General features: G+C 44.2%; 1 protein-coding gene across 1 annotated transcript in view; it reads left to right on the forward strand.

Annotated features, from left to right (window-relative positions):
• Positions 1-9865, forward strand: part of fbxw4 (F-box and WD repeat domain containing 4) — a 33609-nt gene extending 23744 nt beyond the window's left edge. The window contains exons 7-9 of the mRNA XM_086163797.1: positions 7568-7708; positions 9459-9600; positions 9681-9865. Coding sequence (XP_086019923.1) covers positions 7568-7708; positions 9459-9600; positions 9681-9815 — 418 coding nt within the window. The 3' untranslated portion in view covers positions 9816-9865. The remainder of the gene's footprint in view (positions 1-7567; positions 7709-9458; positions 9601-9680) is intronic.
• The last annotated feature ends 8508 nt before the right edge of the window (positions 9866-18373 follow it).

The raw sequence follows: 18373 nt of genomic DNA on the forward strand, positions 1-18373 counted from the left end.
GGTTTGATTTGAAATGCTGCGTCGCATCACAATCGATCCCCCTATGTCTTCTTTGCATCTGGGGACACAAAGAGTTCTTATGATCTGCCGTACGGAGCCCGATCCCACACAAGCGGCGCCATTGGAGCAGCGCCTTAACTTTTCACGCCGTCTTCACCCATGGCCAAACACGGAGCGGGGAAAAAGCATCAAAGGGGAGAGGACGCCCGATCGTCCCTTCCGAGATTCCCTTCTGTTTCTGTTTCAAATCAAATGCCCCCCCCCGCTAAGAATGCCGGCATTCCTCACGCTGAAAAGAGCGGGTTTGAATGTCTGGGCGCGCTGTTCTACAATTTGCAGCGGTATTGTCTTTGCATTGTGATGTTTTGAAGGCGGCGGTTGTTGACAGCTCGCGCTGGCGCTGCAGAGATGCCCCAGAAAGCTAAGGGGTGCAGGCTAAATTGGGAGGACATGCAGAAGGCTGTGAGGCTCCCCTATGTTTGTTTTACGGAGTAAAAACCTCAGCGGGGTTTCTTTTCTCTACCTGTCTGACTGATTTTGATGAGTGTCCGCGTTTCCCATTGTGTCCCGGGGGCTCCTGCGGCTCCGGCTCATCCGAGCCTCGAGCCACACACAGAACCCGCTTTTATTTAGCGGGTCCTTTTCCTTAAAGGATAATACCTTTAGCTGCTTCTATTTTTCTTTCCGCATTGTCAATTGATTAATGATTTCTTTCACAAGTTGTGTGTGTGCGTGTGTGGCCCCTAATGCCAACCTGGCCCCTGCAGTGCGACCAGACAGGCTTTAAGCAGGACATAAACCCTGTGTCACAGCCAGCAGCCCCTTCATAACAATCGCAGAGTCTTTGCCCCCCGCCGTCGCCAGTCTGCCACTTAGCTTCTTTCTCCAGCAGTTTAACTTCTCCTCTTAAAAACCTCTTTGCTTTTTGTCCCGTCATTTTAATTACCATTCAGCGGTTTTGTTTTGTTTTGTTTTTTTACTTAATATTAGTTGTTTAAATTTGGGAAGGATGTTCAACAAACCACAAAAAGTTGTGTTTCTTGTTGAATATCATTTTTGAAGAAGCTGACATTGTAAAGCCGTCTGTGATTTTGGAAGCCGGTCAAACATCCGTCCAGTCTGTGGAAATATCATACCGTACCTTGGCATGTTAAATTAGACCTTTGGTACGCTCCTCTCCCAAACTACCTTCAAGATTTTGGCAGTTTCAGGCAGAAAAACTGCCATTTCATTTCAGTTTCGATGACACACAACTACAAATTAAAAAAAAAACAATATTGAATTATTCATGTCATATTATTAAGCAGCACACCAAAGACAAAAGGCTCATAATAACCTCGGTTAGATGTATTATTTATTTAAACAGAACGAGGCTTGTTAATAGTCATTGCATTGGGGACAAACTTTTCCGAAAAAGGAAAATATCGATCGTGACATCATGTTATCGATCAGCTACAAGTACATTTATAAATGTAAGCTCATGACTAACAAAGCTCATTATAAATGCAATCATCCAAAATATATGATATAGACGTGCTTGAAGTGCATGTTAACCGAGACCTCATGAACACTGGAGTTCTATAATATCAAGTCCCTTAAGATGAGTCCTATTTTGGCGTATTTCTAAAGGTTTTTCAAGCTGTGAATTATGGAGCAGTTATCTAAAGAAGAGACTATCAATGCTTTATTTAACATTTACAATCAGTTGAATTATTCCAGGTATTTAGGTAAAAGTCCAGCCCTACGAAGTCGCTTCAGGCACTCAAACTATTTGATTTCATTCTGTTTTATCTTGTCTGGTTGAGCACGCGGTGCACGGCCTCACAGCAAGTCAATACCACGCTTCAAATTCTACATTTAAACAAAGCACTCGTTCTTCTGTTTCACCGCTTGCAATCCAGGAGGCTCTCGGTCTCCAGAAGAGGTTCCTAGAGGTCGATAGAGGTTGATAGAGCTGCAGGAGGCCTAAAGCCGTTATTTCATATCTGCCACTTCTTCTTGACCTACGCGGACCTTACAGGAAAACACCGCAAGTGGTCGACCGAGCCACGGTTAAACTTGGGATTAGAATATTCAAAATGGCTCCATGCATATTCAAATGTCGCTTTGCAACTTTAGATAAAAATATGGATGGGTAAAATGTGTTTTTTCATCAGAAATGTCCAATGTTTCATCAAATATTGGACCACAGTAGCAAAGATACCAAAGCCTGAATGAAAGAACTTTATTGTAACATTATTTATGTAGTAAAGGTGTGTTTCTTGCATTGTAGTGTTGTTCAGTTGTTTGTGGTCAGAGTGTTGAGAAGGTTGGATCCTGACAGCGCATTCCTTCTTCTAAGCCGAGACTCTCACATCGTTTCCTTGTGAGGTGGTAAACGGGGCGCCCCTACCACGCAGGAGATCTCGGGGTGCAGGTCGGGGTGCAGTGTGAAGGTCCGCCGGCGAGGACACGCACCCCGCCACTGCTGTTTTGCAGGTTTCTGCTTCCTTTGGCAAAGCCGAAGAGAGCGCACCTTGACAGAAAACCTCGAGCGGCGCCCTGAAGGCAGTTGGAAGTCTGTTCTGACAGCTGAGATGCTGCACGCGGCTGAACGTGTCAACATCTGGGGGATGTAGCGGGCGTGAGGAGAGCTAACAAGAGCTAACAAGAGCTAACAAGGTTGCAGCCCTCAAAGCTGCAAAGCGGTGGGCAATTATTTGGGCTGGTGGGCCACATTTCTCATTTAATTTGTATGCACGGACCAAATAGGTGTGATGTAAATTGAACAGAATGAAAATTGCAATTTAAATATTAACTTTTTTTTTTTTTTTTTTGGGACTTTATTTCAACTTTAAAATCATTCACGGTCATATAAATGTTTTGTGCGGAATCATCCATACAAAATGAAACAAAAGGAAAAAAAAAAAAGGAGTTTCTAAATTCAATATGGATTGAAAATGCTGAAAGAAAATAGTTTGGCGGGTCGGATAAGAAAAGCAAAACGGGACGGATGTGGTATAAAGTGTAGCTAGCGTCGGGAAGTAGGGTGATATTTATGTCTGATACAGCTATTTAAGATTTATGGAAGTAGTGAGAGGTTATGAAGTAGTTGGTGTGTGAGAGGAGGATCCGGAGAATAGGGTGAGATGGAGAAGGTGGTGTCGCCGTGGAGACCCCTGGAGGGAAAAGCCCAAAGGAAAATAATAATAACCTTTATTTATACTTGTAAGACCACTGAGGTCTCCCTCATTTTCAGGGTCGACAAGTTTACGAGCAAAGCAGAGCACAAGCACAACAATAAAATGAGATCAAAATAAAAACCAGGAGATAAACTAAAAACAGGTGAAAATGAGATTAAATTAAAGACAGTACGGAACTCGAAACAAGTAAAAAATGAGATCAAATTAAAAAGTACAAGGGGGTGGATAGAACTAAAAACAAGTACAATTGGCAGTACAAATTAAAAAAACAGTAGATAAACTAAAAACAGGTGCAAATGTGATTAAAGACAGTACGGAAGCAGTAGATAAAACTCGAAACAAGTAAAAATGAGATCAGATTAAAAAGTACGAGGGCAGTGGATAAAACTAAAAACAAGTGCAATTGGCAGTACATAGATTTTTAACCAAATGTTTAAAAACAGCGGCGGAGGGGAGGGCATCTGATTTTAGGGTTTGTTGCAGATGTTCCATGTGTTGGGGGCATCAATACAAAAGGAAAAGAAGAAGAAGAGGTTTTTCTGCGTATTCTCTGTCAAAGTCATCGCTTATGGAATCACAAACCCTTTTTCCAATGGCCGAGGGCTGATGTTGGTATAACACGGTTATTTAGTCGCCGCACTAGTAGGACCGGATCAGCCATGCTAGAGCGCACACTCAGGCGTGGACATGGTTGAGGCGACAGCGGCCATTGAAGACCATCGCTCCGCCGGCGGTGTTTGCAGACTGGATGTTTCCTGCGTCCCGTCATTGCAAGCGGCACCACAAAAGCCACTCGCCCTCCAGTTTGAGGATTTCGCCGTTTTTGTTCCTTTCGACAAATCCCGGCTTTGTGATCTAGCTGGCTTTAAGATCCGGACGCAGACGTCGGGTAGAGTTTGCGGGAGCGAGGCTTTTATTTAGTGCGAGCGTTTCTGACCGTCTCTCAACGGCATTAGCGCGATCATCCGGGATTAGCGTCGTGAATTGATTATCACCGATAAAAGCTCTGCGATGGAGATATCACTGTTGATGTGTAAATAAACGGTGTCTCTGGCTTAAATACATTTCTATTTGTTTGGTAAGCTCTTTTGTCTTAGTTGCAAGGGGGAAATCAGAGGTCAGTACCCCACACAGACAAACTCGGCCTCATCGCCCACTTCCCGATGGCGCAGGCTTAGCCATGAGACCCCGCCAATGAGAAAACTCTCACCCAATACGGCGTCCTGTGGGGAGAGTCCTAGTCCAATAAGAATCCCCCCCGGGGTTAAGGCCGGGGGATTACCAGCCCGAGCCTGTGGAATGAGCTTTAGGGTTTGGGAGGGGGGGCGTGAGTCCAAGTCCAGGGCTGCTCAGTCACCAAGGCCAGTCGCCTCCTTTAAATGGTTGCTACGGGGCAGGTATCAAACATGCCAGAGTCACACACAGTCACGGTCATGAAGGGTATTAAATAGCAACAAAGAGACAGTTATTCTGCAATAATCCGCCCTACTGAGTGCAGGTTATTCTCCAATAATCAAGAGGCCAGAAGCTAGCAGGACAGAGCTGTGATCACAAGAGCATGGTGCTGCATTGAGCTGCACACACACACACACACACAGGTCACACCACATCAACTCAGGAGCACAGGGTTTATTTATCGCTTGCATTTAACAGCTGATCTCTCCGGGACTCCCATTTGCCCCGGGTCTCTCCCTCCCGCCATATTCCCGTCTCCGCCGGCCAAAATGGATGGCGCACGCGAGTAAATATAATAACCTGTCGAAATAATGGTGCTCAGGTGAATCAGGCGGTCCGAGAGCACGGACCTCACCAATCCAGGGCACCTTTTGTTTGTATTTTGACACAAATACACTGCACTGCAGCGCAATGCATTACGCCGGGGCCGCATCCCTCGCTGAATGTCTCATTTGACACGTTCTTCCGTGCAGCAGTTGTGCGTCAACTGCCGTCGTCTCGCGCGGTTTGTGTTAAAAATGCACAAAAAGCCGTCATCGGCCCGGTAACTTGTTATTATGAATACAGTTGCGCGGTTGTTGTGCTTTCCAGCAGTGAAACATCCAACCATGCTGAGTTATCACCTTTACCAACGGATTAGCAACAGATTAACGATGTTATTGTCAGGGTCTCACACACCTGGGCCCGATCGGTAATCTGCGCCGGCTGCCGCTGATTACCGGGCCCCATAAAGAGCAGCGGCACGCTCTGCTCGGGGCCGGGGAATCGCGAGGGATCGAGAAGGCTCGACGGAAGGATCGACTGGAGGGCCCAGGGCTGAAGGATGGGGCCCTTCCTGTAACCTCTGCCTGGGGCCCTTTCCTGTAACCCCGTCCGGGGCCCTTTCTTGTAACCCTGTCCGGGGCCCCTCCTGTAACCCTGCCTGGGACCCTTCCTGTAACCCCGTCCTGGGCCCTTCCTGCAACCCTGCCTGGGGCCCTTCCTGAGATCCTTCCGGAGACCCTTCCGGGAACCCTGCCTGGGGCCCTTCCTGTAACCCTGTCCGGGGCCCTTCCTGTAACCTTGTCCGGGGCCCCTCCTGTAACCCTGCCTGGGGCCCTTCCTGTAACCCTGTCCGGGGCCCTTCCTGTAACCTTGTCCGGGGCCCCTCCTGTAACCCTGCATGGGGCCCTTCCTGTAACCCTGTCCGGGGCCCTTCCTGTAACTCTGCCTGGGACCCTTCCTGAGATCCTTCCGGAGACCCTTCCGGTACCCCTGCCTGGGGCCCTTCCTGTAACCCTGTCCAGGGCCCCTCCTGTAACTCTGCCTGGGGCCCCTTCCTGAGATCCTTCCGGAGACCCTTCCTGAGATCCTGCCCTGACCCTTCTGGTAACCCTGTCCGGGGCCCTTCCTGTAACTCTGCCTGGGACCCTTCTGTAGACCCTTCCTGCAACCCCTGCCCGGGGCCCTTCCTGCAACCCTGCCCGGGGCCCTTCCTGCGACCCTGCCCACCTAAATAAAAGCGCTCCAACCCTGATTGAAGCCTTGTGGTTCCCACTCCGGGTCCAGTCCCCAGCGGCCCGTGACAGCGATGTCATTTATAAGTCATGTGATCGCCGATAGAAAATTGCATTTCTGCCCAGGACAGTCAGATGTCAGATCATATTTACAGGGCATGATGACGTCTTATCAAACGCAACGACCATTCGATTGAATTATTACTGATCGGTTCAGTTTCTTCCGATGTGATGCTGCAACCGGAGCTAATCAAGCTAATCGCCGTCATGGCCGCTATGCTTACAATAGACACTGACGCTGTTTTACTTTCACTTTCGCTTCTAGCATATTGATCAATCTGCTATGCAGAGCACATCTTGATAATGATCTCCGGAAACTTGCTGGAAATCTGAGGGTCGAGGGTTTTCGTCATGAAGAATGAGACGTTCATCCCGCTTTTCGAAACACAAAAGTACGGATGGAATCTTGTGCAGGCGACAACACGTAAAAGAAATAAAATGTAATTCCCCCCGAAGCCAAAAAACAAAACCATTGGTCACAACCAGAAGGATCCTAAATATGCATGAACTTGCAGCGAATATAGGTGGACATGCAACACACACACACACACACACACACTCTTGCTAGTCTTAAAACTTAGGTGTTGTCTGTCTGTCATCGATATAATGCACTCTAATCCTTTTGTTTCTTTGAAGTTGGACGTCATTTCACCGGCAAACTGGATTTTTAAGGACTTGCGTCACCGATTTGTCAAATTGAAGAGGAAAATGTGGGTTTTGGTTGGAGATACAGCTTCCCTCAAGTGAATTCCCGCCTTTTATTTAGAAATGTTTATAAGACGTCCTGTCCCACCTATGCCAGTCTTTCTCAGTAATATATTTGGCGTTCTCAATAAGCTGCTGTTTTGATTTTTTTTTATTGCCTTAAGAAACTCTCCAGACATCGAGATCCAACGTATTTTCTCCTCAGTTTTAACATTTGCCACTTCAAAAGTGTTTCATATTTGTTTACATGTACAACTGCAATTAAGTCATATTCATCACTAGATTTGACAAAGTTGTAACACAATAACTCATCAATTTCATATATATTTGATTTAATTTTATTTAGAATCTGTTTTTTAACCTGATTAAACCATTACTAACCTTTTTTTTTTTTTGAGAAAATCAACAGCTAAAGCATCAATTTCAATGTTGTGAAAGACATTTGAGTTATTGTTAATATCCCATAATTGTTTTAATCGTTACTCTTGAAATATGTATGAGCCCCGGTGGGTTGGAGAGAAAATAGGCGTAGTTATACAGAGTGTCATCAATCTCTATATATCGAAGTCATCGGTTTGACTTCATGTTGAATTCTCATCTTTTCACACAGTTTAAAGTGTTTGTTATTTAAATTCTTGACAGCGTCTTCTTCCCCCCCCCGCCCTCCAGGATGCAGTGTGTGTGCAACCTGGGCTCGGACTTCCGCCGCGGCGCCGGAGTCCTGGACATGGTCTTCGAATCGCCCTTCCAGCTCTTCACCTGCGGCTACGACACCTACATCCGACAGTGGGACCTTCGCCTCAGCCCGCGGTAAGTCGGCGCGTCTCTGGTCGCCCTTTGGATCCTGTGCTGCCAAACTGAGTGATTAAACAGTGACACCTACAGTGCGTCCACAACAGCCTGCGATTAATGGGAAATATAGAAAAATGTTTAAGATTACTAACTCCTTTTGAAATAGAAATATTATACCGTGCTTAACTTTTGCACAATGGATAAAACTGTCTTCTCGCCTTTTTTTTTTTTTTTTTTTTTTTTTAATTTTATTTTGTCTAAAATTAGGAAATTATTTAAAACCAGATTCTCAATCTCGTGACAAATAATGTCAAGTGTATTCTGTAAGCCGTTTTTTTTTTTTAATTCATTGTTGACTTATTCATTCGTGAATCTCTTACCGCAAGGAAATTGATCGATCGATCTGGCTATCGATCAATCCGTTTGCAATTTGTCAATGAGCATCCGGTGCATTAAAATGTATAATTTTTCCTACGTGACATTACGACGAATGCCGTAAAAGCCGGGGGCCGCACGGAATAATTCTGCATATCCATTTCATAAAATGACCCCCTGTTAAATCCAAGATGGAGAGTCTGCAGCGTCATTGTGGAGTGAGTCTGTATCTTTATTTCTTATTTCGTTTGATCAGCTACGGTTGGAGCGGTTTCTTGCTATAATTGGGGTGCGAAGCAGTCAAGTAAAACAAATCTGATTTGATCAGGAGATCACTCTGGGGATTAAGAAAGGGGTGGGGTCGGGATGAACGGCGCAAGAGGGGGTCCCTCTTTAGATTTTAATAATTCATAAAGTTGAACCTAACCGGCCTCGGGAGGCGACCGGGGGTCAGCTGGGAGGATCGGGTTGTCTGAAGCGGGTCTGGAACGTCCCGGTAACCCGACCGGTACCGATGGACCCAGCGCTCGCTTTCTAATCCCGGATATGTGGTGGATAACAGAATGTAAACATGATCCTCCAACATGTCAGGCCTCTCTTTTCGAGTGACACTTTTGCCCAGAAAACCAGTATCTCATGATATATTGACTCAGTCTTTGTTTTTATCAGGCGATATAGTGGCGAAATGATCTTTTTTGTCAGGCAAATAAGATATGAAAAGATCTGTTAATACTTTATTCGTGAGTTTGAGTTTCTCTTAAAAGATATCTTAAACCCCCCTCCCATATTTACCATGCATGACACATTATTTGTGCATTTATTCAGCACCAAATACCCACTTCACCCGATTAGATCATTGGAGTTCTTGTCTTTTTTCTCTCCATGGGTTGACCTCACCCCTCGGAGGTTCGTGAAAAACAAAAGTAGCCAACTCCCTCTGCGCCTTGCGTGTGTGTGTGTGTGTGTGTGTGTGTGTGTGTGTGTGTGTAGCAGTGAAAGACACCTCCAGACATGAACCGCTGCCCCATTGTCTCCCCCAGTGTCTGTCCATCACTTATTGATGAGGATGCACTAATGGAGAATGAATGTATATTGGCAGAAAATACTTTGTTATCCCACAAAATGTTTCCCCTTTTTTTTTAACTATGGTCACTTAGCCCACTAGCGCACACACACACACACACACACACACACACACACACACACACAGACTGAATGAATACAAACAGCTTCAATTTGAAAGGACGTAAAGGATTATTAACATCCATTCAAATAGACGGAGCTAAACCGTGAACAGAAGAGCAAAACCATAGGTCGGGCTGTTTCTCCGTCACATGACGGCGAGCGGATTTTCACCGAGACGCCGTGTAAAGCCCGTCATCCCTCCCGACAGGAAGTACGTGATGGAGTGGGAGGAGCCTCACGACAGCGCCTTGTACTGCATCCAGACGGACGGGAACCACATGATCGCCAGCGGCTCCTCTTTCTACGGCGTCGTCCGGCTGTGGGATAAACGTCAGACCCGTTGCCTGCAGGTGCCGTTACTTATCCACTTGCTCGTTTGAAGGATCGTGTAAAAATATTAATTGTATGTTGACGTTTATCCGGCGTTCAGTTCTTTCAGCTGAGCACGGACCCGGCGAGCAGCCCAGTCTACTGCCTGAGGTTCAGCAGCTCTCACCTGTACGCAGCTCTGGCAACGGCGCTCCACTCTTTGGACTTCCGACACAGCCGCGACCACATCAGATGACACACACACACACACACACATTTTATTTAAATAAAGACACTTATTTGCAATGGTTTAGTGTGTATATTGGTGTCCGTTATAAGGGGATATGGGGAGATATTGTTTGTTTGTTTAGAAGTTTATTAGGACAGTGTACAAATACATGAAGCACAGAGGCAGAGATGTTTGTACCAGATTTTAGCTCATAGCTAATTTCCATCTGTAGTCCATCTGTGCTTTTTACACAATGATTCATTGAACATTTCCTGTTTTTTTACATCTTCAAACTGGCCGTCTGAACTTAGTTGCCGGTCACTTCAGCTCAACCTTAAGCGAAAGTGGAGATTTAACACCGCTGAGTTTCAAGGCAGCCCAAAATGGCTAGTAAAGCTTTGCTAGGGACCTTTTTGGTTTGTGGTAAACTCCTTAGACTACGAACCGCCCGGAATTATTTTGGGCATATCCGTCCAATCAACCGTTGGAACATTTTTTGTTTTTGCAGTAAAATCTAAAATGAGTCGATTCTGACCAAATCCAGGCTAAAATCTGTACGCGTCCCGTAAATACTTCTTGTCGGGTTCACATAGCGCCAAGTGCAACCCCATGCAACAGACATAAAAATAGCTTTTCCCCCTGAAAATACTTTTGTAATGCCATAGATTTATTTCTTTTAATGCAGGTTTGGGTATTCCGCAATTCACTCGAAGGCTGGAGTTGAAAAATATGAATCGGATGCGAACGTTCATGTTTTAGCACATTTTATCACAAGGCTGTGAGAGTCAGAGTAGGTTCACTAATGTGATCAAACAGAGGTTTGCAGTCTGCCAGTCGCGGTCATTGAAAACAGCATTTGACTTGAAGGTTGGTGAATGACGTGCCATCATTTGACAACTAGCATCTGACTCCTGTGTTTGATTGGCAGCTGTTGAGCCCGCGGCTCGTCTAGTATCGTGTAACTTGGCGGGACGATTTCCGAGTGTCTTTCAGAGCTAAATAACGAGCTGCGACGTCCCAACCGACCTGCTCTGCTACCCGCTTCCACATGTCAAACCTTTTCAAGGAAAATTAAAGTCACGGCAAGGACGTCTGTGAGAGGATCGAAAGCCTGCAGGGACCGTTTTGATATGCCGGTGAGTGTGCGGAGATTCGATGAGAGGTTTTAGGAGGTGAAAAGTAAAGGTCAGTTTAGTGACAACAGCCGACTCCAAATGATTGCGCTGCAACGCTCAAAGATGGGTTATGATGTGCATTCTGAGAATTTTCCCGGTCTGGGGAGACGCGTCCTGAAGTTTGCATTCCTGTTTAGAGCGTCCCGGTGCAGTTCTTTTCAAAAACGGGCGATTCGGAAATACCGGCTTCCGCTCAAAACCGAAGGGTGTAAACCTGACGAGCCGTCTGCGTCCGATCAGCGTCATCTGACGCCGGGCGGACTGATATCTAAAAGAAGCTTTCTCAGCCGTCGCCAGTAGGTAAGTGCCTTTTGTTTTTGTGAATTTTTGAGAATTGCATCGAAGCCATATGGGGTTTGACATCCGCGGCAAATAAGACTGTTGATCCAGTTGCACCGGCTACCAGTAGCTGCCAGGATCAAGCACAAGGTCCTGACCCTGGCCTTCAAAACCCCCTCAGGAACAGGTCCAGCGTATCTGAACCAAATGATAAGACCTTATGTTCCTCTAATACAAACCTACTAGCAGGACCTTCTGCTCGCTCTAAGCGATCTCAGGCAAAACTGTTCTCAGTTCTACTACCTCAGTGGTGGAACAAACTTCCGGAAGCAACAAGACGAGCATCATCTCTCTCAACCTTCAAGAAACAGGTAAAAACTTTTCTCTTTCAGGACTTTTTTACTGCGCTGATGCTTTAGCTGCCCCAGATCAGGTTAGGCAGCAATTTAGGCTATGCAGTGTGTGTGTGTGTGTGTGTGTGTGTGTGTGTGTGTGTGTGTGTGTACGTCTTTGTTTAAAAAAAAAAACCTAACCCCAGCTTACTGTTCTGTATATTTCCTGTGCATCTTGTATTTGCAAGTGTTATTTGCAGTGCTTACGTCCTCTATTGTAAGTCGCTTTGGTTAAAAGCGTCTGCCAAATGTAATGTGAATAAGAAAAGAATAAAAATTGTTTTAATCATATAACGTACAAGCTATACAAAATATAAAAAATAAATAGAGCTGTTCAAATCTATCATAGTCAGGGGACGAGAAGTAAACAACTACGATATAAAACAAAGTATAATACAGATAATGTCACTTTTATGATTATTGTAGCATGTAGGCTGAGGTGTCTTTCGCGATTCGAACAAATTTGGTGGAAAATACCGGCAATGTATTTTGTGAAATTCAAAATACGATCGTGTTTGATTTGAAATGCATCCCTATTCATGAAGAAAATATACTTTGGGTTTATCGTATGATTGGCGCAGGGCTCGACACTCCTAGGAGCCAGGCAGCCGCTGCGATCTGCAACCGGGGTCGGGCACGAGAAGCTACCGGCTTAATCCAAAAGCCCCGAGGCGGCGCGACAACACAAACGCTCGACACGTAAAAATCATGTGCACACAGCGCTCGTGAACAAGCCCCGGCTCAGCCTTTCCTCTGCAACGCGGCAGAGGGGCTGGACGGACCCGACGGAGCCTTTGAAGGGATTAAGACACATTAGCCTCTTGACAAACCCATCTCATCATTGTGAAAACACACTGTTTAGGTTTACATATGTTTGACCCATGCACCTCAGATCACACACATGAGAGGATTGGAGTGTTTGACCACCCAAATCCACTTCCTACAATGAGAGGATTTATTTGGTGGAATTTATAGCACATCTGGATTATCATAGCTCGCATACAGTACACCTGGCGTTTCCGTCAAACGCCTGGGGTGTCTTCTGCGTTAAGGAGCCGCTCGGTGGAAGTTGCAAGTCAGTAATACATTTTTTTTTTAGGGGATAAATGCCGGTTATTTTGGAGGTTGCCTCGACGCGGCGGACAGTCGCTCTCCGAAATACATTTGATCTGAAACTTGCTGCAACGTAGTGCGATTAAGAGAAACGCCTTACAACTAAGAACTACGTGTGAATTTGGCACTTTATTCTCCCGCTGTCCACGGGCAGTCGGTCTCGCCGCCATCCTGGACCCGAGTCTGAACCCCGACATCGGTGCACCATCAAGCTGCGTGCTTAGTTCTCTTCTCTGTTCCCTCCACAAACTTATTTCAAACAGGGATATAAACCACCTGATGATGAGAAGAATTCTAGTCTGGCGTTCTGTTTCCATGTCCAAAAAGATGGTGGTCCCAGGAGTTTGACTGCAAACCTGAAACTACAATTTCTTAGCAGTTGGCGTTTGCACTGATTTGTTTCAGGAGAATGTGGATCGTTGGATGGAGCTGCTCAGCAAAACGAGTCTATAAAGTAATCGTCGTAGGCCAGAAGAATGGTTGTATCCGTTAGCTTCGCTATCTGTCACAATTATACTATTTCATGAAGCTAAGCTGGGGCTAAGTGACGAAACCATCATGAATGCAACTGTAGTTAGTTACTCATCAGGCTATTAAACATCCCTGCTTTTTCATACCATCATCTGGTTCAACAGAAAATCCAAAAAACGATATTTGTATTCCAAAACACACACCATCTGGTTAGTTGTTCCTTCTGGTAAATACAACAGATGACTTCTGTAGCGCTGGAAATTTCTGCAGCGACGCCATCATGGTGCTTAAAAGGACTCTGTGCTATAAAATACAACTGGCATGACTGGTCTGGATGTGTTTGGCTGTATCAGCCACACATCTCCTGAGGTTGGCATGGTCAGTGACCTTCTCTGCTGTCCATTAATGGCATACATTAGATCATATGCTATCCATTAGCTAATATGCCAAAGCCACATAAGAGGAATATCCAGGGTGCGTACAGACATTGCACATCCATGCAGGTGATGTGACCCCGAGGGATGCCTGATATTTGAATTAATCATAGAGGCCAGGGTGGGGTCGATTCTCCGCCGCAACACACCGCGTATCATTTTGGAGCCCGGGCCTGAATTTAGCGTTAGCAGTGATCAAAACGGCAGCGTTCGTATTGTCAGAGGTGACATTAGCCGCCGTCGTATTCGGAAAAACAAACGTGTCAAACAAAAGCGTATTTAGATGTCGACGTCTTTTTCATATGAGCGTTTACGTGTCTTTACGTCAAGAAATACCACTTAGATTAAGATGAATCACTGTAATTACAAAGACTATGGTAGGATTACAATACTTCCCCCCTAAATTTGGGGTTAGTATTGAACTTGCATCGTGCATGAACTCGACGCAACTCGTCAAATCGTCATCGTGACAATTCAGCAACCAATCAGGAAGCAGATTCTGTCTGCCTCATCTGAACCTGACCGGTTTGTTCTTTGGATTGAATTCTGCAAATATTATCCCAAGACTTTTGTTGCCTGCGTTATTATGGAGGGAGCAAATAAGGCGTGCATTCAGTGTTTTATTTTGCTTTTTTGCTTGCGCTATGTTGCCAACCCTTCACAGAAAGAATGACAAATTTCTCCCGTTTGAAAGAAGATTCCGTTTAAACCGTTTCTCATTCATTTGATTCCAAATCTTGCAGTTTCGGCCGACCCGCCGTCTCGAATGAGGTTTTCCAGGACACTGAGAGTGATCTTTCCCTGCGTCGGCCAAGAGGACCTTCATACTTTCTTTGCTTAGCGGCACACTTCCATGTGTTCTCCCCTTGCTGTGGTTGGATTCCTGAGAATTAAGCGGTTTTATGGAGACGTTCTTAGCAAAATGTTTGAGTGATAGTGGTCACATTTTAGTAGCTGGAGAATTATTCTCTACAGCCTTGGTGGGCTTGTGCATTTTTTAAGAGCTACTACTTGAGACTTTGGTCAGACTCGACATGTGTCAGGCGTAGGTGTTTAGAGAAATGTGAAACAGGAACGCTTATTTCTCTTCTTTGATGCTGCACAACGGTCTTCCCTCTCTGAAGATGACTTGGAAGCATTACTGGAGAAACGTCTGCTCGCAGAGCCGGCAGCTTCGAACTGTAGGGGGTGCAGCAGGCCTCCTCCCTGTCATAAATGACCTCGGCCCGTCTTCAAGATAATCCCTGACACCGTGAAGAAGTAACTTGTTCTTTTAGACGTTAAGCGTGAGATAAATCATCGGGCTTTGCAGCTCAGCTCCTTCTCCGCCACTGTTGACCCCAAAGCGCCACCTGTAGCACTGCAGGGCCTGCAGTGACGCAACGGTCAAACTCATTCTTCATCTAACCCTGCGGGACCTTCCCTGTTTTTTAAACAATTGTTTAAAATGATGAAATGGCTTACAGCTCGAGCCCAGACGCATTTAATCGTGCTCAGCATCACTATTTAACATGTTCTGTCACATTAGATTAAGTCATAGAAAAGTATAACAAGCCTGGTGCACATCTGTTTGCTGGAATTGTGTTACTTTATTTGTAAAGAGACAACTTTCATACACACATGCCTGAAGATATATACAAATATATACATATGTATATCGCAAATGCATTGCCTTATACTAGATATGAACGTGCCATGAGCAAGAAGCCAATGTTTGTGGGTCTGACAAAGGATTGCGTTATTTATCACAACTAAGAGCCGATAAATATTAGATGTATTTTCCCCAAATGACGCTGCTCCTTCCCGGACCATATCTTTAATTTAATTCTAAAATAAATAATTTAATTTAATATTTTAATTCCTCTTCCTTCAGCCGAAGGGAATATTCAAAACTTTGTACTTTTTAAGACCTTAAAACACTTTATAGCCTTGACTTTGACACTTTGTAGTTTTATTTGTATTTCTTATTCTCCCTCCTTCCTACTATTATTTATTGTTGTTATGGTTTACTTGAAACTCTGGCACAACAATTTCTTTCGGGATAAATAAAGTTATTCTTATTCTTATTCTTATTTATTATTTTTATATATTTCAAAGCTTTATGGCCCTCCCCACACTCTTATTAACCTGGTTAGCATCTTAGCTTTGTTGCCAGATATCCTCGAAGGTGCAGAACGTTTGGGCGTCATATTAGAGCTTGAAATGAATTGAAAACACCAACACAACACCGCAGGATTACACTGCAAGTGCACAGGCGATGCTGAGAATCATGCTTATTTGAACATAAAATTAATTGAAATGATAAATATATAAAAATACATCTATACCGCAAAAACACGTGGCATAGTGAAAAATCCATGCTATAAAACTTGATAAAAAAAAGTTTAAAAATTTCACATTGAGACTGCGAAAGGCGAACCTCGATACGACCAGAGACGACTTTACTCTGTTTTTTACTCATGGACGGAGAAAAAGGGGTTTGTAGGACGGGTTAGCCTAAAAGGATACGCTATTTGCACAGAGAATTCAAACTATCCCATGGTTAGACGTTATATTGACTTTCCTGACGGTAACATCCTTCCTCAAGCCCGAGTCCCGGCCAACTACAAATATCAGATTTTACATTTTGGTGAAAATGTAGGGGGCCTCATTTGTTGTGGGCCTGCGTTCCACCAAGAAGATCCCTACTGGGGGAATTCTTCACACGAAGGCGCATTCTGAAGACATATTTGTACAAATGGGGCCATCTGGCTGTCACAAAATGAAATGCAACGCTGCCAGACTAACAAGCAGGGAAGACAAAGGATGCCGAATGTGTTATTGACATCAGGAATTGTGTTTCAGATTCTGTATTACCGTCATCTGTGGTTGCAAGATATTCATCCACATGATATAATGTGCATTCATCAACTTTTTGGTTGTTCAGCTTGTTCAACTAAACTTATCAATTTCTCAATTCAGTTCATGAATTGGGGCATTTTTGTCGCCGACATTAATCAAATATAGTTATTTTTGACACCAGATTGACATTTTAGTAACACATAAATCTCCATTTGGGGAGATTTTTTCAACGCACATATCGAAGGCGAGCATAAATGATCACAGATCTGTCGTCTCATTTCATTTCATGACAAATGACTGTTACCATTTTTACCTGGTATTTGAAATATAGTTAGGACGCCTTCTCATAAACACCTGGGAAAGCATCTGAATTCATAACATTTTTATTGAATTCAAATTTTCAATACATTTTCAATACATATTGGCAGTTTTACCATCATGCAACTGAAATAGACACGCATAAGTAGTACTGCAGTTTTAAAAACGTTTTATAAACATGTTTTTAAATTCATGTCGCTGACACTGTAACTCTGAACTCTGACCGTCAGAAAGCAAAATATTATTACATGAGATCATAAAAATCCACTGACATCTTTACTTGAAATGTCACAAAAATCTTCAAACAGTAAGCAGCCGAAAACCTTACTTTGCAAGACATGAGTTGCTTTAATAAGGCAGAGATGGTTGTGTGCAAAACTTGATAAGGTTATAATGTTTTGGAAATTACAGAAAAATGTGCCGCGTGAAAATATGGCTAGCCGTACCTCACATGGTTAGCAGTGTGAAGCAACCGAGGAGTTAAATCAAAATGCCCAGAGAAGGTTCTGTGATTATTTTTTGGTTGGTGTAACGCTCCAGAGCTTTCAGTGGAAAAGAAGCAAGATGCCAGCCTCGCAATGACAACTCGTATTATAGTCGGACACTGACACGCCTCCAAGTGTCGAGGGCTAAAGATAAGATCAGATAAGATAAGATAGGAACAACTTTATTAATCCCGAAGGAAATTGTTGTGCCAGAGTTACAGAAAATATAACAGTAATAAATATTTTTAAAAAAAAAGGCAGAATTAGAAATAAAATAAACTATAAACTCTAAAGTGTCTCAGTGAAACTATAAAGTGTCTTAGTAAACAAGTGATAGAACTATAAGTGTCTTAGTAACAAGTGAGGTAAGGAGTGCACAATCGTATGATAAAAAGAAAAATTGTAGTGTAGCTGTTATGAAATGAAATATTGCACAGTTCTGAATATTGCACAGTGAAATTAAATATTGCACAATTTTTTTTTAATTTTTTTTTTGAGGTTAAAGATAGGTTGGGAATCATACTCATAAATTAGTGCAAAGAAAATGATTTCAAGGCGCTTCGTCGATTCGCCTTGACAGAAACAGTGCCAAAGCAGCTTTGTCCACGATTATGAGACATGTCGGGAAAACTTGAACCAGGCTGCGGAGCATCTATGCCGGCCTCAATCCAAGAGTGACCTTAACCCTGGTCTTTAAATTTCATATTGCCGTCCCCAGTCGCGAGTACTTTTGGACACGGTATCACAGCGAAGCGAGCCAGCGACCCGTAGGAAAGCCACCAGGTCTTTCTCCTCACCTTCCAGTCTTTTCTGGGCTCCTGGTGAACAGAGGACGGCATGCCTGTCAGATCTGAAAAGAAATCCCTCAAAGACATACCCTCCCCCCTGTCACAAGCCAAGCCATCCCTCCCCTACCTCAACCCCATCCCTGTCCAACATGCCAAACAAAAATAAAGTCACAGAGTAGCTGGGGTTCCTGTTTTGTAGATCAGTAGGAGGATACCTGATTGTCACTCATGGGGTTTAGCCCTTAATCCTATTGTTTGTCTGACAGGATTACTCTCTCTGGTCCCTCTC

Source organism: Fistularia commersonii, chromosome 2 (assembly GCF_037954325.1).
Source record: "Fistularia commersonii isolate RoL2024-O1a breed Wild chromosome 2, RoL_Fcom_v1.0, whole genome shotgun sequence".
Classification (NCBI taxonomy): Eukaryota; Metazoa; Chordata; class Actinopteri; order Syngnathiformes; family Fistulariidae; genus Fistularia; species Fistularia commersonii.